Source organism: Astyanax mexicanus, chromosome 2 (genome assembly GCF_023375975.1).
Source record: "Astyanax mexicanus isolate ESR-SI-001 chromosome 2, AstMex3_surface, whole genome shotgun sequence".
Taxonomy (NCBI): domain Eukaryota; kingdom Metazoa; phylum Chordata; class Actinopteri; order Characiformes; family Acestrorhamphidae; genus Astyanax; species Astyanax mexicanus.
Genome location: NC_064409.1, coordinates 53,544,155 through 53,565,961, shown reverse-complemented (window position 1 = coordinate 53,565,961; position 21,807 = coordinate 53,544,155). Strand labels below are relative to the sequence as shown.

At 35.3% G+C, this 21,807-nt stretch overlaps 2 protein-coding genes across 3 annotated transcripts in view; both read left to right on the top strand.

Annotated features, from left to right (window-relative positions):
* The first annotated feature begins 1,548 nt into the window (after window positions 1-1,548).
* On the top strand, window positions 1,549-10,134 carry hprt1l (hypoxanthine phosphoribosyltransferase 1, like). 2 transcript variants are annotated; one of them, XM_049474555.1, is made up of 9 exons: window positions 1,553-1,821; window positions 4,498-4,604; window positions 5,498-5,681; window positions 5,956-6,021; window positions 6,142-6,159; window positions 6,735-6,817; window positions 7,331-7,377; window positions 9,311-9,387; window positions 9,479-10,134. In XM_049474555.1, the coding sequence occupies exons 1-9, from the start codon at window positions 1,804-1,806 to the stop codon at window positions 9,524-9,526; spliced, it is 648 nt and encodes a 215-aa protein (XP_049330512.1). In that variant the 5' UTR covers window positions 1,553-1,803; the 3' UTR covers window positions 9,527-10,134. The 2 variants fall into 2 exon arrangements, with proteins under 2 accessions (XP_049330513.1, XP_049330512.1); XM_049474556.1 differs by lacking the exon at window positions 6,142-6,159 and having other exon boundaries at window positions 1,549-1,821.
* A 1,575-nt stretch (window positions 10,135-11,709) lies between these two features.
* Window positions 11,710-21,807, top strand: part of wwox (WW domain containing oxidoreductase) — a 322,237-nt gene continuing 312,139 nt past the window's right edge. The window contains exons 1-4 of the mRNA XM_007244266.4: window positions 11,710-11,999; window positions 13,592-13,656; window positions 14,927-14,984; window positions 15,556-15,725. Of these exons, the coding sequence (XP_007244328.2) occupies window positions 11,893-11,999; window positions 13,592-13,656; window positions 14,927-14,984; window positions 15,556-15,725 (400 nt within the window). The 5' untranslated portion in view covers window positions 11,710-11,892. The remainder of the gene's footprint in view (window positions 12,000-13,591; window positions 13,657-14,926; window positions 14,985-15,555; window positions 15,726-21,807) is intronic.

Below are 21,807 nucleotides of genomic sequence, written 5' to 3'. Positions count from 1 at the left end.
CAAAAGCAGCCATATCTCAATATGCGTTTTTGTGTGTTTTTGCGTCCTTGTGTTCTGGCCTGATGTCCTCTTACACTGTACTGTTTTTGAGTTCTGCATTCCAAAAATGATTTATGCCTGCTATGCTGCAAAAACTAAGAATTTGTAGCTGACACAATGGAAGACACAAATTTAAGCACATGATTCTGCTTTTATAAAGTGAGGCGAGGAACTTGAAGTAAAGTTTGTTTAATGCAAGCTAGAATTGTTTATTCTGTTGTATCCTGAGTTTCATCCTCCTGTGGTAGCCTAAGCTAAGATGGTTAGCTTTGGTTAGTCGTGATCAAATTGAAAGGTGAATTTTATAGTTATAGTATACAGCAGTATAATTTAGTATAACCATACATGTGTAAAGTACTAGAGACCCAGGCTTGAATAAAAGTACAAGTTGCTCTATTACAAAAGTGACTTGAGGAGAAGTTAAAATGTTCTTTAAGCTCCAAACTTAAGTGGAAATACTAAAGTATTCAACATTGCAAGTAGTTCATTTTAAAATGTATTACTCAAGTGCTGAAAGAATAGTACAGTATTGTGTAGTTATTACAGAAAGTAATAAAAAAGTCTCAGAGTGAAAGGCAGATTTGGGCGTGTTTGAAAATCCTGGCCCGTGTGAAAATTCAGGGGTCGGTGCGTTTTTTGGGAGAGAGACAGAGAGATCACAATGTAACCAGAAATCACCAACCAGAAAGGGGCAAGAACAGAAATGAGTAAGTAAAAGTCAGTTTTTTTTTGTTGTTGCTAATTATGTTACTATTAAATGTTATTGACTGGGATATAAAACTGTTATAAAAATAACTAATACAACACTAATGCTACAATATTATTAATGATTTCATGATGAATAACAATATTGATAATAATGTACACTCATTGTTGTTTTGCCATTTGCTTCAAACATGTGACAGAGATACAGCTCTGGAAAAAAATAAGCCAAACCGCCAAACCAGGCTAAACTGCTTGAATTTTTGCACCAGGAGTGGCATAAAGTTATCCGAAAGCAGTGTGTAAGACTGGTGGAGGAGAACATGCCAAGATGCATGAGAACTGTGATTAAAAAAAACAAATGGATTTCTGAACACTTAAAACTGTATAATTCTTTGTATTATTTGAGGTCTGAAAGCTCTTCATCTTTTTTGTTATTTCAGCCATTTCTCATTTTTTGCTAATAAATGCTCTAAATGACAATATTTTTATTTGGAATTTGGGAGAAATGTTGTCTGTAGTTTGAAGAACAATGTTCATTTTACACAAACATATACCTATAAATAGCAAAATCAGAGAAACTGATTTAGAAATTGAAGTGGTCTAAATGTTTTCCAGAGCTGTGGTTTAAGCTCCTGAAGGGCGGCTTTTAGACTTACTTTGGGCTGGATATTTTTGATAGACCTGGCAACCCTGTGTTATAGTTGTTACTAGCTGTAACCTTTAGAAAGCTCCATTTATTTACCCATAGTTCACTGAAGAAACAAACTCGAGCCGGACGCGTTGCTGGGGGTCTCGGTGCTGTGGTCGGGTAGAGGAGAGGAGAGGTGAAGCAGCAGGTCGCTGCCACTAAATCAGATTAATGGGCAAACTGGATTGTGACGTCAGGGTTTAAAACTGCGGGCAGCGGCGTCTCGCGCTGCTCGAGCTGAAGCGGCGCTGCGCGCGCAGGAAGAAGGCTCGAGCTCCTCTGACTGTCTCACTGACTCTGCACGGGCAAGCATGACTCCACCAACAACACCAACACCATAGAGCGGCTCCTCCAGAGACAAGCCTCCAGCCATGGCCTCCTATTTGGAGGTAAGATGTATTTTATATAAGCTGTATAAGAGGCTGGGTGTTATATTTAGCTGTGTGTCTGTGGTCTGTTAGCTGTTCTGTGGAAAGCGCTAGACTTCTCTGTGTGTGTGCTTATGTCGCATTAGTTTAATAAGGTGATGATGCGCAGCTCGGTTAGGTGGTTTTCTGGCGTGCACCTGCGTTTGATGGTTTTATTACGAGCAGTCTGTGAATCCCTGCACTCCGTCCAAATCTGCGTTAAGCAGGCTGAAGTGCTGCCAGGAACACGCCATTGGTTGCAGGAGCAGCAGCAGCAGTTCAGCTCTTATAGCGTAACATTTGCATTTCCCCTGATAAACAAACAAATAAAACTGGAATCTGAAATAACCTTTATCTCACTCTGCGTTTCTCTTATTAATAAATCTTATACAAAGACATCTCCCTATAACTGTTAGCTGTTATAAAATAAACAGGCCTGGGGAAAAGCTGCAGCAAAAGCCTGAACTACTGTAACGTTACTATCCTGCAGATTTAAAGGCACAGTCTATGTGCAGGGACTTTAAAATCTAAGGATTAAGTAAATAATACATGTTCACTAGAATGAATTATAGCCTAATGTGTGGATTTTTTTTTTTACCTTTTCAGAAAATATATTATATGAATCCAGTTCATTAATACTACACAACAGTAACACTTTTCCCATTGTAAAAAGGAAGTATAGTTACCTAAGAGCATTTAAGTATGTTTAAATTAGACAAATAAAACTAAAAGTGCATTTTCAATGTATTATACTATTAAATATACTCTCTGTATTTCAATAAAATGTATTTTTAAGCAATATGCTTTTAATTATAGGTTGTGTTGATACAAAATATATATAGTGGCATTAAATACTGCTTAAAGTGCACTTCAGTGTATTTTGTTCCCAATTGCATTAAGGTGTACACAATATGTGCTTCAATAAGCAAAGTAGTACATTTAAAATATTCTTCAAGAGTATTATAAAAGGTGTTTAAACACATTCTTAAATCTATTTAATTTCACAAAAGTTGTACCAAAAAAGCACTCAAAAGCACAATTTAATACTTTTATGTCGTGTTGAAATATAGCTTAATTACAATTGAAATGTACTTAATTTGCCAGAAGTTGATCCAAAATAGTGCATTTAGTATGTATTAACGTACATATTTTAATTTTAAAAAGTATGTTCTATTTAATGTTAAGTATACTTTTAAAAAATATACTTAAATACACTTTTCTTTTACAAGGGCCGTAGTCAAAACACAGATATCACATTTATAAAAATATGATGAGCTTGATGTTAATTTGTCTCAGACAATCTTCGTTTCATTTTGTATAACAGTTCTGTTCAAAATGTTAAATATGGCTGCAACTAATGATTATTTTGATAGTTGACTAATCTGATTATTATTTTTTTCTTTTATCCAGTGATTATTTCTGTCATTCCCTCTATTACTTTAAAATGAAAATTGTCTAGACCTCAACACTAAATTTCGCTCTACAAGGGCCTGATATCCTCTTATGAAGCCATTATACTGTCACGTAGTGGTGGCAGAAGAGTTTAAATGAACAGTAATGAACAGAAATTTTAAATGAACAGTAAATACAGTACATGTTTGTTTTTTACTTTATGTCTTCGTGTTGAAGCAGCACTTCAAATGAGCCATATTGTTTAAAGGGACACAATTGTTGTTTCTATTTTTAATAATGTACTAAAAAATGCTGCTGTTTTCAGGCACAAAATAAATGTTTTGCACATCATTATTAATTGCGACTTTATTGAGTTCTATCGAAATATAAAACTAAAGACCTCATATGTGGACATCATTTTTCTCAGAAACTACATCATGTTAAAAATATGTAATCTGTTGTGTTTGGGCACTTTTGGAGAGACAGGCCTGGTTCAGTGTATGTAAAATATTGCATTTCTGTCCCAAGCAATTTGTGTAAATTTAATAAGATTAGTCGACACTGAAATTTAAAATCTAAGACTAAATATGGAATTCTATCTTCAGTAATATTACCTCTGGTAAAATGTTTACTGTTAAACAGTTTAGGCATGAATTGGTTCACATTTGTGAATTGCTAATTTTCCAAAATCTAAAAATTGCTCTTCCAGCTCTTCCATTAAAAGAAAAGTCAATTTTACCATTCGTGAGAATTTTCTTTTGTGACAGTTTATTAGAATGAATTTCATGAGGAACATTGAATTCTAAAACTGCTGTTACAGCACAGCTCATACACTCCTTCACACATTCTGCCTGACTGAAGTATTTTTAAAACTGTCCCACATTGAGCAGATCATACTGTCCCACTTTTCTAAACATATTCCTGGAAGTAGAGCAGCAGAACATTTGATTGAAATAACAAATACAGAGTAAAATTCTATCAAGGTATTATTCTTTTTGATGAGAAAAACATATACACATCCTTTTAAAATACATCACATCACTGACCCTTTGGTGGTCTTTTAGTGAGTAGCTTCCCCTTTTTAAGATTGCTCTTCACCTAAATCTGAGACTGCACATTGTGGAGTAATATGATTTTAGTCACAGCCATTACAGCTTTTGTTAGCCCTTAGCTTTGGCTTTATTTATTTGAGGAAAAAAAAAAACTACACCAGTTAGAGTCTATAAGATGTCTTACAAGGTGATTTCTGTATTTTTATCTTTGCAGATACTTGATGATGACCAAGGTCATGAGTTGAGTCTTTTTTGTGTACCTAAACACTATGAAGAGGACTTGGACAGTGTTATAATTCCCAATGGTCTTATTAAAGATCGGTAAGTTCTTCTTTATTTTTATGTATTTCATTCATTTTAGACTGACTGTGCTTGATGGTCCCAGGATCAGGTAATGGGAAGATTTATATTGATGTCTGATTGACGTTTCCTCTCAATTTCTGTAATTCCTGAAGTATGTGCTTGTGTTGAGATTTTGAGGAGCACAGTTTGTGCAGTAATTTGATGCACTGCTGCTAGGCTGATGACCTGGCCCCTGAGTGACCGGGCTTGTCAAAAGCCCTTGTGTTCATACAGTAAATTTAGTTAGTGGTGTCTGTATGTGTATGGGAGTGGTGGAGACACTTGTTTGCAAGACCACAGGATAAGCATGTGATTTGAATTCTGCATTTCTGTCAATTTGTTTAGCAAATTTCCTGGAGTATACCCTTCAGAGACAGAGGAGGATATTGCCTTTGAGCTTAGTTGTTAACTATATTTTTCATTCAATGGAAAATCTCCATACAAAAGACTGTGTAGTCCAAGACTATAGATTTAATCTCTGTCTAGAAGACTTTACACCTGAGGAAATTTTACAGCATAGTTGTAAAATTGTAGCTATTTTAATTGCTTACTATAGTGTGCACATTTTCTCTTACAGTATAGTTAAGCTCTGTTTGTACTCATTGCATATGCACATACTCCCATTGTCTATTGTCTATTATCTTTGCACTAGTATGTTTGTTTATTGCTTTTGCACCAGAGTAGATAGTGTCTCTTTATTCTCTATAACCATGCACTACTTTATCTGATAATTGTCAGTAGTAATTTAAGACTATTTAATATTTCTTTACATTTATGATGACAAATCTAATTTATTTCAGCAAGATGCAGGTTGATTTACCACATGTTTAAAGCAGTTTTTCTACAGTATTTGTTTTTCTCTCTTTCTTCAGGACAGAGCGGTTAGCCAGAGATATTGTTCGTGATATGGGAGGACACCACATCGTGGCGCTGTGTGTGCTGAAAGGAGGATATAAATTCTTTGCAGACCTGATGGATTACATTAAGGCATTGAATCAGAACAGCGATAAGTCTGTGCCGTTGACTGTGGATTTCATTAGGCTAAAGAGCTACTCAGTAAGTATATTTTGGCCTTGCTAGGTTTCCGTTTATATTGCGGATAAAAACACCTAGCAAACAACCTTTTTGCTGGCCATTACTCCTGTTACTATATTTTCTATAGCTAAGAGAAAAGGCTTTCTCGCTCTATTTTGGTGATATACTGATACTGGCATTAAATTTGCTCAGAGTCAGGCCTGAATAATTCTAAAATATGTTTATATTGTATATGTGTTTCTCACATGCTGGATAAAATAAGTGTTTTCACAAATCTCCTCTCTTTTTTTTTTAGAACGATCAGTCAACAAACTGTGTGAAGGTTATTGGAGGAGATGAATTGTCTGCTCTTGCTGGAAAGGTGAGATTTGCTTTGAAATGAGTAAGCTCTGTAGTGCTTTAGTAAGACATAATTTCCACATTTCCACATTTCTATGTTTATCTTGTTCTTAACTGTTCCTTGTTGTCTCACTCTTCACAGAATGTGCTCATAGTTGAGGTGAGCTTTTAACGGTTTGAGTCTTTAACAATTTAAAATGATTTTTTGGACAATCACAGTAAGTACAAGGAAACAGATAATCAGATTTTTGACTCCAAAATATTACACTGAACTGGCAGAAGTCAAAGGACAGGATCTAGTATCATGTCCCTTGACTTTTGTCGTGTCCCTTGAAAGCTATGGAACATTGCACTGACCTGCGGGATATGCATGTGTGGATTTCTGCCAGAGAGGCTTCTCTGTTCTGGACAGAAACCACCGGTCCTCATCTTTACCACCCACTATTCAATCTTACTCACAAATCGACAGCCCACTATTTATACAAGTGTCCAGAGACATACTGGTATACTTTGACTTTTGGTATGTCTGTGTATTTTGACATTGAAAATCTGAAAATGTAAATTAATAGAGAAATTAAATGATTCAGTTTGAATTAAGTTTCAGATGCTGCGGTTCAAATTCAAAACAATGGTTAAAATTCACATTTCATCATATGTTGTAAAATATCTTACTTATGTATTTTCAAGCTTTAAAAACCAGCTTTACTACTTAAGCTTTTTAAATGTTTTTTTCAGGATATTGTTGAGACCGGGAGGACTATGGAAACACTGCTGTCCTTATTAAATGAATGTAATCCCAAAATGGTCAAAGTGGCCAGGTAGGGTTTTCTCAAAGTTTATTTGTACTGCTTTTGGCTGATGTCCTTAATATGCATAGTAAAAAAACATTAGCACATCGCATTCTTCTTTCTATCTGTATGGACTCTATTCACAGACGTTAGAATGAGGAGGAACAATGTATATGCACACATACATTAATTTAAAGTCACATGAGTCAGTTGAACCATGTGAGTCACATGACCATTAGCTAATGGAACGGGTAGCAACAGATTACATACTGGGCATTAATGGCCAAATGCCCCTCTTTCCCATCTATATAGTATAATACACTCTAAGTATCTACTTACTGATAGTCTGTGTGCTATACAGGACATGTCTCTGTGGATGGCAGTATGAAAGCAGTCTTTAGTAGTAGTTAGTGTCCGTCTTATTTTATTTAACTCTGTAAACCTTAACATGATTTTATGTTTTTTTTTTATATAAAAACTAAAATAAAGAATGAATATTTATTGCACTTAATTATATAAAGCTACTGTTCTATTCAATTTCAGCCTTCTAGTGAAAAGAACACCAAGAAGCTCGGGATATCGTCCTGATTGTAAGTTCATTTCTATTAGATCTGAATGCATGTCGAATTTTTACTTTTAAGCTTCCTATGTAATCCACACAGGAAGGAAAACCCTTCTCTCGTGCTGTTAGACATGATACTCGCACACAAGCTTATGTATCAGTGCTTGAAGTGGTTATGCAATGCTTTTAGTAGGGTGGAAGATGATAAGCTCTTTAGGCCTGTCCTAGAAGCACAGATGTTCCTGTCCCTTGACCTCTGCTTTTAGCTTTAGAACTGAAGTGGTGGTAGTCTATTATCATTGTCCCCTCGCTTACCTGTTATCGTACACTTCATTATGTGAAGCTGCTTTTGTTTGAGCAAATGATGATACCGTGATGTAACTTTTATTATTTTAAATGTTACACAGTGTATCCATAATCCAATTACGTTTGGGACAAAAATGTATTTTCCTTTGATTAAAGTACATATTCCAAACGGCAAATGCATTCATCGTTATATTTGGGGAAATTTGGTTTAATTGTGTTTTTATTGCTTTATTAATGCATAAACATAACATAACATATTTAATTGTAAGAAGTCTGACGGTACCTTAAATGTGTCATTGCCATTGTTCTATATGATATAAAAATAACAAAAAAATAGCTTTTCGAGTAAATGTATAAGAAATATTGATTGGGATAAAAAAAAAAAAACAAGATTGTTGATTGGCTTATTTTGGCAAAAGGGACTGGTAGGCCAAGGAAAACAGTGCTGCTGATGGAAGTAGAATTTTACTATTAAGAAAATCCTCTATTGTCTGTCCGATAAATCAGAAGAGCCTTCAGGAGTTTGGTGTGCATTTGTCATTGACTGCTCTTTGCTAAAAATCTTGGAAAAAACCCAAACACATAATTATAGTGACTGCAAGAGTTGAGTGTGGAGACAAAAACTACCCACAATCCAAAACATTCCACCTCATGGTGGTGGGATGTCATGGCTTGGGCATATATGCCTGATACAGGTACTGACACATGTATAGGTGAGGCCTTATCCTACAGCAGGTTAATAACACAAACATACCTTTAAGGCATCACAGATATTTTAAGAGTTAAAGAAATAAAAATGTATTGCCAGTCACCTGATTTAAATTCAATCAATCGTGTTCCATATGGTGATGAGAGTTACAACACCCCCAGACAAACAAAAGAGCCTCACAAGAGACCTGGCAATGCATTACTAGAGAAGATGCTTCTTTCATGTACTTATCACTGATCTGTCCCAAATATTATGGTGCCGTGAAAGGAGGGGGCTGTTATAATTTCAGTATTTTAAAAAATAAATGTATGCAAAACCCTTAAAGTTTGGGATGTGAATGTTAATTATATTTGATTTTGGTATTTTAAGATGTGAGGAGCATATCAAGGGAATATACAGCTCTGAAAATAATGAGACCTTCAGTTTTTCTTCTATAAACCACAGAAACATTTCTCCCAAATTCCAAAAAAAAAATATTGTAATTTTAGAGCATTTATTTGCAGAAAATGAGAAATGGCTGAAATAACAAAAAAGATGCAGAGCTTCCAGACCTCAAATAATGCAAAGAAAACAAGTTCATATTCATAAAGTTTAAAGAGTTCAGAAAACAAAATATTTGGTGGAGTAACCCTGGTTTATAATCACAGATTTCATGCATCTTGGCATGTTCTCCTCCACCAGTCTTACACACTACTTTTGGATAACTTTATGCCACTCTTGGTGCAAAAATTCAAGCAGTTTAGCTTGGTTTGGTGGCTTGTGATCATCTTCCTTTTAATTACATTCCAAAGGTTTTCAGTTTGGTAAAATCAAAGAAACTCATCATTTTTAGGTGGTCCTTTTTCCCCAGAGCTGCATATCCCCAAACATTATGGAGGTCTACCTACCTACCTACCTGCACACTGACTTAATGCTTTTTTTTTTGTATTTCACTTTTTCCTCCTAGACATCGGGTTTGAGGTTCCTGACAAGTTCCTGGTGGGCTATGCTTTAGACTACAATGAATATTTCAGGGACCTTAGTGTAAGTATATGTAAGCATTGTGTCAATACATGACATGCACATATTAATTATAAATGTTTTCTGGAATAATTATTGCCTTTTTTATACCTAGCACATCTGTATACTAAGTGACAGAGCAAAAGAGAAGTATAAAGTATGAAAAGAATCCAAAGTGCTGGATGACTGAAGACAGAGAACCACTGTGACTCCTCCATGCTGGTTTGGTTATGAAGAATTATTTTTCTACATCCTACATGTTTTATTAAAGGAATGTGAACTCATGCAATGCAGATCCAATTAAGAAATGACCTCTCATGGTGCTGGAGAGAAACAGAACGCCTGGAATACAAGTTATGGTTTTGTTCAGAATGAATAGGCCTAGTTTTGTTTTGTTTTGTTTTAATAGGTTATAAATATCACAACTATCATCGTCCTAGATGTTGTTTTATGTATCTTTTTATTTATTATTTTGATGGAGGCCTTAGATGTACTTGAACATTTTGTGTTATAAATGGCACTTTTTCTGTGACGTGGCTGTCTCAGACTTTTAGGTCCAGAGACAGAATGAAAAGTAAGACATTTATTTGGAGTTACTAAGGCGGTGCATGACTGTACAATTTGTTGTGATATATAATAATAAATATGTACAGTGTTTTAATCATGTACTGACATAAAGAATGTAAAACTGTGTGTTGTGTGTGATGCTGGGATGTTTTGGTATTGCCACCAAGCTTTCCTGAATTACTGCAATAAAATAACACCAATGTATGTTGTTGTTGGCTTCGTTATTTTAATAATGAAAATATAGAAAAATGTTCTAAATGTGATGTGATTTTTGTTTCTTTTATCCAGAAATATAGTATGAATGCAACATTTTCAGACCAGGCCATAAGTAACACCTTATTAATGCAGTTCCTAATGTCAAACTTGGTGTTTTTTTCTGTGACAGGAATTGAGAGACAAGCCAGACTAGAAGGGAAAGATGGAGGCAGAATAAAAATAGAACATACCCAAAGAAAAACTGTGACTGTCCTGCAAGGACCCAGCCATTGCCCTGAATCTGAAGCCAGTAATGCATCTATAAAGGGATCTGACAATGTTTCTGCACGATCAATCCCAATTCAGAAAATAAACCTTATGTCTTATTTTTATATATATATATATATATATATATTTTTTTTTTTTCCCAGACATGATAATATTTAATTGTTTAAAAGGTAAATTTATTTTTTGTTTCTAATGGCTTATTTGAGTAGCGCTGCATAGTAACCCATACCACGAATTGAACCCCAGTCTCCCACATGATGTGGTAGCTTACTAGTTCACAGGGACTGGTTATATCCACTGTGCCAGGCCAAAACTACAGGTTGTAAAGCAGCCAAAACACCAAACAGCGTATCCTAAAGCTGCGGTACACACAGTATAACCTCAAGCAATTGGCACAGCTGAATACAACAGCTCACCAAATAACACAATCTAAAAAAAAAACAAAAAAAGAAACAGGAGGCTTAAGGCTCACACTAGTGAAACACCAGCTGGCTCTTTAGAACAGTCAGCACAACAAACCAATTGGCACATCTTAAAGCCACAGCCCACCAACCAGCATTTTGGGATGTTATGAAAGTTAAAATTTTGATCTATTTTATTATATTCATTTTTTCATTTAATCTCAATTCAAATGTTTTAAGATAGAAAAGGAGCTTGCTATTTTACTATATGTATACAAATTACAAATGTATTTGCTTTTTATTTATTACTGTTAATATATTCTGATTTTTGTTCTTCAAATCGACATATATCATTTAAATTAGATAATACTATTGTATATTAAATAAATAATCATTCATTTAACCTCAATATTCAAAAAGTCTACTAAAATAAGCCACGTCCCATGCACTGACATCTGGCAAAAGCACAAACAGATTACATAGTAAAAACACGTGACTGTGAACGTGATTGGTCAGTGGTGAGAATTTTACTATAAAATAAAAAATTAAATTAAATACTTCTTATTTATAAAGACATAGTTCTGTAGCCTTATTACTGAGTTTTATTGATACCTTTTGAATACCTCTGAATTTAGTCAGTAAAATATCTCCACAAAGCAAGCTAAAAAGGCCCTGTTACCTGTTTTCTGTTTTTTTTTTAAATCAATCTTTTAAAATTCTGACTGTTCTGCTGTATGATAAACTATCCTCTTAAACCATTGCTAATTTTTAAACAGCTATAATAACTATCATATGTTTTTTTTTCTGTGTTTCCTGAAAAACTTGTGAAAATAAATAAGATGGATTTATTTATTTTTTTAGAAAGGCGTCGATTTACTTTACTGTGTTTTTGGCTCATCGCTGCCTACAAATCCCAGAAGTCCTTGCGCTGTACGTCACGGTGTTGTTGCGGAAGTGTCAGTGCAGTGGTGGAGAGTGCTGCTGTGGGTCTGCTGCTGGTGGTGGAGTGGAGCTGTTCTGACTGAGAGACACAGAAGCGGCTGAATTAGAAACTCTTACAGGAGAACCGCACAGCGCAATGGCTGCTCTTAAATACGCGGGAATGGACGATACTGACAGCGAGGACGAGCTGCCCCCCGGCTGGGAGGAGAGATCCACCAAGGATGGCTGGGTTTATTATGCCAAGTAAGTTAATGAACCTGGTTATACACTAGTTTAGACTGAAGACTCACTTCATTCCTGCTCAGAACTCAGTATCAGTATCACTGTGTTTCACACTCCTGCATCTTCTGAATCAGTAGATGAAGTGTGTGAGGTGTTCTGGGTAGGCTGACTGCAGTACTGTTTAAAACACTGTTTACACTGTATGAGTTTCACTATAGATTCATAGAGTATGTATTAATTTACCTACCCAGTATACAGTCTGTCAGACCACTTCATACTGGAAAACATCAGAAACCAGTAGGGATGATATTGGAATTATTCCAGTATCGACCGATAATGACTTTTTTTTTTTTTTTTTTTAGAATCATTGGTATTGACCGGTCTGGCCGATATTTTATTTTCAGTATCTTCTGACAGATTTTTATTATACCAGAAAAGGATCAACCAATGCTGAGCACTGCCCACATTACATTCAAATTCATTTATTTAAGCAATTTTTTTAAATCTTATTTTTTTTTTGCTCCCGAGTCATTTGTTTTTGAGTATCTGCTGATACAGAGTCATAATCCAATACTTTGGAAACGCAGTTAAAAAGAAAGAACACATCCAAGTTGTCCCTTAAGGTATATTTTTATTATTATTATTATTATTATTATTATTTTATAATTTTATTTCTACCCACTCACTAGGACTCCCCCTATCACTAGTAATGCCCCAACACACCAGAAGGGTGAAGACTAGCACACGCGTCCTCCAAAAAATGTGAAGTCAGCCACCACTTCTTTTCAAGCTGCTGCTAATGCAGCATAGCCGATTAGCGTCACAGCGCGCTCGGAGGAAAGCACAGCGATTTGGTTCTGATACATCAGCTCACAGACGCCCTGTGCTGCGGACATCACCCTAGGAGTGATGTGGGGAGAGAGTGCCATCTACCCACACAGAGGGAGCAGGGCCAATTTTGCTCCCTCTGAGTGCTGGAAGCTTGATGGCAAAGCTGCATGAGCTGGGGTTTGAACCTGCGACCTCCCGCTCATAGTGGCAGCGTTTTAGACCGCTGGACCACTCTGCGCCCCATGTTTATTAATTTTTAATTATTTTTGAAACAACGGTAATAAAACAGCCAAACACATGTCACACAACAACAACAACTCTGTGATTAATCATATTCAAGATCATGATAAAAAAAATGTAATGTTGGTAGTTCTGACAGAGAAAGAGAGCGAGCGAGAGAAAGAAAGAGAGAGTGTTCACAAAAACACAACAGACAACAGACTTTTTATTGCTTTTAATAGGTCTATTGTTTTATTTACGATGTTCATTCAAAAAGAGGATTTAAATATGTGGCCAGTCTATGTAAGAACTGGTTAACTAAGTAAATATCAAACCAAAAAAATATGAAAACTAATTTTTCATGCATACAGTTAATTGAAAGCTAAAGTGTAAGGTATATAAATGTTACATTTATTTCTAAAGTTATAACAGGATGTGTAGTTTCTCTGTAAACTCTTAATTTGTGTATCATTACTTGCAGATATGTATATGCAAGATTTCAGCATCGACCCATAATTGCCACATTGGTGCAGCCCTACCAACCATACTGTTTTTTCTTTCAGTCATGAGGAGATGAAAACACAGTGGGAGCATCCTAAAACTGGAAAGAAGAAACGCTGTGCTGGAGGTCAGAATTTAAAGCTGGATTCTTCCTATTTTTAAGATTTCTCATTAGTTCTTTAGGAAAAGATTAGAATAAAGTCTGAATGTTTTTACCAGAAAGTGTGAATTAAAGTTAATTAAAGGAAGCAATTTGCTTACTGTACAAACTTACCACCAAACCTTATTTCTTATTATTTCATATATGTATCATTTTATAAGGAAGGTCAATGTGAAAAAAGTTTTTTTTATTTTAGCATTTAAAAATATTCTTGGCAATAAGACTTTTTTATTATTAATTTCAAGAATATATTCCTGCAACAAAATAAATGGTGTTTTTTTTCAGCTGAATGTTTGAAACAATCATACAAAAAAAATAGTAGTTCTTGCCATAATATGGATAAGAATACCAATTCTACCTCTTCAAAACACAACTGATGCTCTTAAACACATTAAGAACTTCAAGTAATTAAGTCTTTACAAGTTCAGCACAGCTGTTAACTGAAAGCGATTACAGGTGTCTCTACCTCATACATCTAAAGGAGAAAATCCAGCCAAGATTTTCAAATCTGTTATCTAAGCAAGAAGTGGTACTTTGAAGAATCTTAAATTTAAAACATATTATGGCTTACCAGAACTCTGAGTGTTCCTCAGTGTAACCGCGACTAGCGCTGCTGCTAACTGCGGCTAGTGCTGCTGCTGAAAATTAAGTAATTGGAATTGCTTTACTCATTCAAATATTCAGTTTTCAGGAGAGAAACCTGTGTAGTTTAACAACATAGCGACACCTTTGTTCCTTACTATTGTCGCTTTATATGCGCCTTCTAATCCGGTGCACCTAAGGTATAAAAATAGACCAGAAAATAGACGTTGATTAATCGTGCGCTTTATAATTCGGTGCACCTTAGTGCGGTGTTTAATGTACTTATATTGTGTAATGTTCTTTTTAAAAGCATTACAGCCCTCAGACATACTTTCAGGTTTCTTTAACCACTATTCTAGACAACGTTTAGATTCTGAGTCCCTAAGATGAAGAAATTTTTATTTGCGTAAAAGACTTTGATTACGTCCTATTGATTAAGTTACACAGATGCTTTTAAAATATAAGAGAATTCCCAATTAAATCCAGTACTACACTGAGATAAATGGTACAACCCCACTGGAACTGTTACCTAAGCTTTGAAGTGAAGTGCATCCTTAATAAGAATTGTCAGCAATCATTTTTAGTTAAATGTGATGCTTGAATTAAATGTTATGCTTGAATTCATTTTTTAATGTGTTTTTTTTTTTTTCTGCAGATCTGCCGTACGGGTGGGAACAGGAGTTGGACGACAAGGGTCAAGTCTTTTATGTTGAGTAAGTATTTAATATATTTACATGTTTACCAGCTTACCATGGGTATGTACACTAGATATTCCTTAGTATTCAGACTCGTGTAGCTGCTTTAGTGTGCACCCAACTGATGCAGGTGTTTAAATGTGCATACACTACTTGTAGAATTGGTGGAGTAAAGCATTGGAAAAAGAATGGGATGATTTGAGTCTGAATGTGTCAGGTGTCAGCTAGAGTGTGTTGCTAGAAATAATAGAGCTTAATTCATTGCCTTTGGATTGAGTTGGAGTAATGTTTGTGATCCAGAACTTATCATTCAGTATTCATCATTTAGCCTTTACGTTAAATTAGAAGTACTGTGTGGATTGTTTTCCTTTTCAGTGTAGGAAATATCAATCAGTGTCAACTTAAATTGAATTGCCATAAAACAAAAAATACAAAAAAACAAAAAATAACAGTATTACAAGCAATTAAATTATTTAAAAATTAAAACTCTGCAGAAACAGAAGTGGTCCCTGGCTATTTTCTCACTGTTATGTCTGTTTCTATTTTAAATATCTGACGTGTTTGTCCTTTTCTTCTGTCCGTTGTTTAGTCACATCAACAAGAGAAAGACGTACTTCGATCCTCGGCAGGCCTTCACCATAGAGGATGTACAAGTAAAGCCCAAGCGTTATGATGGAAACACTGCTGCCCTGGAGATTCTACAGGGTCAGGATCTCTCCAACAAGGTCATAGTCATTACTGGAGCCAATTCTGGTGTCGGTGAGTTTTAATTCTCGAAACTAATCTTACATTAGTCTTGTGTTTAATTGCTGTTTATACATCACTTTATACAGTTTCATGAAAAGGTTCGGATTGTTAATGTGAATAGCTAAGTGAGTTAAAGATCTGTATAGAGTAGGACCGATCTCCAAACATCATAAAGTTAAAGATCCTTGAAATTTTAGGTTATACATGTTTAGAGAGGAAAAGGGAAAACGTAGGAAATCCAAAGAGATTTTATCTCTATGGTCAGATCATATCAGACCTCACTAAGGATGTGACTTCACTGTTCACAGTTGAATTTAGTAATGGCCAGGTGAAGCAATTTCTAAAGACTACTCAAACATACTACCAGCAGGTATTGGCTCCATTAAGTGGCTGCAGCAAAATATCTGATGAAAGCAGAAGAAGGTCAAGTAAGGTCTGGAAGACAAATAAATGTTTTAGAAAGAACTGTTTAAAAGATTGCTGGAAAAATTGCAGTCTTACTTCAGCAACATGTGTGCATAGAGGTGGACAATATGACAATGTTTATTCATGCTACATTATGATTTTAGCAATATACTTTTTTCAGCTTAAAGAACACTGACCTCACTGTACCTTTAATAACAAATAGTGTAAATAGTCATGTTTAATTGGAGGAGGTCCAGCAAAACTAAATAATATTCACTGTGCTGTTAACTTTGAAAACATTGCAATTATCAAAACACTGCAATATTTTTTTTGTATAATAAAAATGGGTATCTCTTTATTTGGATGGTCCACATAGAGCCCCAACTAACATTTAACTGCATGTATATTAAATGCAATTAAACTCTAAGGTGAAAGTAAATTATTATCTATTGAATGTAATCCGACATCCAACTCTATCCTGCAATTCTAAACTCTGCTTATCATTTTATGGCCAGGTTTAGGGTTAGTTTTAAGGTTTAGGGTTGGATTTAAGGTTTAGGGTTAGGGCTTGGTTTTAGGGTTGTTTAGTGCTTGAGGTTAAACTCAGTTAGGGTTAGCTATAGGGTTGCTTTCTACAGAGAATCATTTATATTCAACATTCAAGTTGCATTTAATAGTCATTCAGTTGAATGTTAGTTGAGTGTTATCAATAAGGTATCTATAATGAACCAACCAGTAAAGTACTACTTAAAAATGTCCTTAAATTTTGTGATGCATTGTTTTTATAGTACTTTGTGACGTGTACATCAAAAATTTTAGATAACCAAATCAGACAGTTTGTACAGTTTTAGATTGCTGAAACTTTTTTTTAAACTAAGCCATTTCTTAAGTTTTGTCTGACAAACCTTCTAATGTTTTTTAAGCATTTCTGCCCCATCTTTTTTTTTTTTTTTTTGGCGATTTGCAACTTCATATCTGGTCCAAGGGTGTTAAAAAGTTTCTTCCAAAGTTTAAAAACTGTTTCTTGCCCCACTTTCAAAAAATAGTTTATGCCCCAATATGTTTTCAGCTTTGCATGGCCCAAAATATGATTTCTTTAAAGATTTTAATTAACTCATATGAATAATTTTAAAATTTAGAAGCATCGGTTTGTTGCTATTTCTAATTCATAGCTTCTGTGCACCTGACCCACAAAGGTGAAAAATGGTAATTGCATGCAATGGACAGAGGATGGCACTATAACACTGTGTATTACGGCCTCATCTTAACTTGCCTGTTCATCACTGAGCCTGTACACTGACCGAAACATCAATCTACATTATCTTTTGAATGAAACATACAAACTCCACAAATCATCTGTTAATCCTCCTCCTGAGTCTCGCTCTTCATTAGTGAGGTTGAATTGGCTGTCGTTGTTAACTCTAATGAATAGGCTCTGTTTGAGCTGCGTTAATGCATGGCTCATAACATAATGGAGTGGAGACAAATGCATTTCTGGAGTCTTTTTATTGTAAATTATTGCAAACACTGGCCATTTAGTCAGCCTTAGCGCCTGTTATAGCACAATGAGGATAGATGACGGGTTTGTGGAGAAATCAGATTGAGATAAACATGTTAATTGTTTTGTCTGAGGTAATACTCTATTTGAAATGTCATACTTTCTTTTCTGGATCTGAAGTTATTGTGAAAAGCAATTTCCAGCATTCTACCGATCATTGGCAAAAAAAGGACAGTGCTTTATTTGTTATTGGTGGATAGTAGAGTGGGAAGAGAGTGTAGGTTTACTTTTAAATAGATAAATGTTCTGTATTTCAACCTGTAATCGGTTTGTGAAAATATTTGACAGCCCACAAATACCTTTTGTCTTTTTGAACACATTTAAACAAATGGACATTTGATCTTAATTTAAACAGTTATTGAGAGTTGGAACTTCTATAATTAAACTAATAATTCCTACAAATAAAAAAATATGTTTAAACATAAGTAGTAAAATGTAATGAACAAAAATGTGCCTTTCTTTTAAGGATAGATACATTTAAAAAAACACCCACATTTATTACTAATTAAAATAAAACCAGCTGCAGCACATCAGCTGCAGATTAATAGACCACTTATAAGCCCTATCCGGATGGGATTTCTCAGGGGGTAGTGGGGTAATTTTCTCTTTTAAGGGGGTCCTCTATGATTTTATTCCCGTCCGGAACGACCATGTATGTGTTTTTTTTCAGACGTCCTCTGAGAAAATTACAGGCTAAATTACCTACTATTTTTCGCTAAACTCTGTGGTCCTCTGGTAATTTTAGTCCCGTCCAGATGGACATCTTTGAGTTTCGTCTCCTTGCTTTTAATTAAATGCTATTAGTCCACTGCTACGCACCATAATTACACTTTGGTGTGAGTTTCCACGGAGATCCGCGTAAACTCAACAGCGAGCGGAAATGGAGGAGCTACTGAACGCGATGTCATGATCGAGAAAGCCAAAAAACTCTCTGGTACTCCTGTTTTTTCAATTGCAGTCCAGATGCAGGAGTTTTATCACTGAGTAGAAGTGTGAAATATTTTTCACAGGCGTCCCCCTGATAACCTAATCCCGTCCAGATAGGGATTTAAGGAACATTTTGGAGAAGTCTGTTTGATTTAAACCTTAGACATTAGTTTGGTTTTATCTTGATTGTTATTTAATTGTCTGCAAAATAACAGCAATTAAAACAGCCAACATTCCTGGATATGTGTAAAGAAGTCTCCCTCAATCATACAAATGCCTTCACCATACCTACAGGTAGCTCTCACCACAGTATGTGGCAAAGTACAGCATCTATCATCAGAAAGAGCCCAAACAGGAGAAATGCAAGGAGAAAACATAAGGGATTTTGTTAAAAAAAAAAAGTGATGCATGGAAGTAAAAATGTCATGGTTTGGGGCTTTGTTGCTACAGAAAGGCCTGGCCAGCATTTTGTCAAAGATCCAGTATGAATTCTTCACTGTATCAGAAGGTGCTTAAGAAAAATGTACGACCATGACAACATGACAACGACCCAACATATTCCAGTAAGTTCTCAAGGAATGGCTCCAAGTAAAGAAATTGAAAGTTCTGGAATGGCCAAGTCAAAGCCCAGATTTTTATGGCATGAAACAGGCTGTGGTAGATGGTTATAGGCAATATAATCCATTTGAGGTTATTTCAGTTAAGAGAGGAAATACCAGAGAGATTTATGTTTCTGTAAATTCAACACTCAATTGAATTGAATCTCAAATTAACATGTTCAAAAAGACAAAGGACTTAATGGGGTGTCCTATTTTTTTGCTTATGTTAAACATTTTTCGCTAATAGGATTGCTGGAGAGAATAAAACATGTCTAAATAAAAATGTGTGAATAATATTTTTAAAAGTGTATTACCTGTGTGGAGGCTCTCTGCCCACACAAGGAGCACAAGAGGCAAAAATTATATGTCTGGAAAAATTCTAAACTTATTACAGGATGTTTCATTGTTATCAGTGTTCTCCTTTATAACCACTAGAGGACAGTGTAACCCTTTCTCCTGCAGAAGAAGCTCAGACAGCGTATTCATATTTGTATTCCCTTAGAAATGAAGGTGATCTTTACGTTTAAACTGTTAACATAAACATATGAAACAATAGCAATTAATTAGTGAATAATAGCAATATTAATACAACCAGTGCATTGACTCCAAACTTTTATAATTATAAAAAAAAAGAAACTAAATATTGTTTAAAATATTTTTTATTTAATAAGTTAAGTTTTTACTGGTAGATTTAATGTGTGGTGCAGCATCATTTTTGCTCTTAAATGTGTTATTATTATGTACAGTCACAACAGTAATCTCAACAATGGTATAATGCAACTGACTGGGTTGTTAAAGATCAGTTAATTCTCTTTTTTCTTTTTCTAAAAATATTTTTAGGAAATAAATGTAACTTGCATATTTGATGTCTAATAGTTTCTTAATTAACTGTGCTAATTAAGTAATGAAGTGAGTCATGATATTACTAAACTTTACCAATTTTATTCAACTTTTAATTGCATTTGAAGTTTAACAGTCTATCTATGTTTATTTTGCACATTCTTTCCTTAATCCCATCCTGTTATTTATTCAGATGGTTTTCATTGAGGCAGTTTGAGGTGTGATGCATTGAAAATGGGTATCAGGTAGCGGGTACTTCATGCATTGAGAAGCAATATAATTTTCTCATAATAAGCCGGATGATTATGGTAATTTGCGGTCAGAAGGCATAGTGCATTCCCATGCTCTGTCTGATTAGACCACTGCTCAGTGCATCGCATTAGTCCATTACTCTTCTGTGTCTCTCTCTCTCTCTCTCTCTCTCTCTGTGTTTCTCTCTCTTTCCTTAAACTTTGCTCTCTACCGTCTTTAATCAGGGTAATAGAAACCAATGTTCCTGTGTATATTTTCTCTCTCTCTTTCTCTCACTCACTCTTTTTTTACTCACTCACTCACTCACTCACTCACTTGCTCTCTCCTTTTCTCTCTCTCTCTTTCTCCCACTCTTTCTCTGTTAACGCGCTCTGCTTTTGTATTGCTGTACACCTGTACCTCTGCATTGATCTTGCAGTGCTTTTGACCCCGGCTGATGCCTCCCATTCATTCCCATTAGCAACTTGGGCGCTTTCCTTAATTCTCTCCTATTGAACCAACTAAAAGTTATTTACCTTCCAGAGCGCTGTTCCTTTTGCACTGAGGCTGAAACGGACTGCTGTCACTGTATCACAGACCCACTCGCTTTTCTTTATATGTGTGTTCTGTGCAGAAGTGTGTTTTTTTTTTTTTACTTAAATCAGCAAAATATTGTCAATTCTTTTTATTTTAATTAACCATCCCACAGTTTTAACCCCCTTGAGCCTGTATTGTCTTTGTTATTAAAAAAACTACCCAAACAAATACAGCACACACAAAAAAAAATCAGACATGTAACAAAGCAGAAATATCAACAGAAAATATACCAGATGCAACATGATACTCGTTCTCCTTCACTGCATTATTTGTATTCCTGTAAACTCCAGTCTCCCTCTGCGTCCCAGTTGGCATAAATGTGCTCTCTAGATTCTTTCGTTCCTTTTTTTGGTTTAGATAATGAAATGGAGCACCTATACTGTATGTCAGCCTTTATTAGAATGAAGGCCGCGGTTTGAGTGCAGCGAGGAGCTGTGTGTTTATTTTTGGTGATTGGGTGTGTTGCTGGATTCCCTCCAGATCGGTACAGTCACCAGGTGGGCGGCTCCAGCCTCTCCGCTGCCATTCTGTGATGGTGATGGATGTCGCGAGGCGGTCGCACTGCACTAATGTGCCTGTATTTGTCTTGCTGTGTCATAACCATGTGTGCAAATCTCTATTTTTGTCCCATGTCAATTTTAGTTTGTCTGTTTCTGTCAGGGAGAAGACGGAAATAATCATATTTGATATTGTTTGTATAAAAAGAGAGAAGAGTCTACTGTGTGCACCGATTTCTTTTAGATTTTTTCTTTTAATTTCTGGAGATCATTTAGCTCAGTTTAGCAGTAGATGCTTAGTAGATTATACTTAGTAGCGTTAGTAAGAACCCTAAGACAGTTTGGGTTTTGAAGTTTGTGGTCTGTTGTCTTTGTCTTTTCTGTCTCAGTCATTCATTGATATGCTAGTCACTGACAAAAACAAAAAAACAAGCGGGAGA

What these genes read in the sequence shown, in the direction of transcription:
- hprt1l (XM_049474555.1), top strand. An exon ending in CTCGGGATATCGTCCTGATT is followed by an intron (nt 7,378 to 9,310) that starts GTAAGTTCATTT and finishes TTTTCCTCCTAG; the next exon opens with ACATCGGGTTTGAGGTTCCT. An exon ending in AATATTTCAGGGACCTTAGT is followed by an intron (nt 9,388 to 9,478) that starts GTAAGTATATGT and finishes TTTTATACCTAG; the next exon opens with CACATCTGTATACTAAGTGA.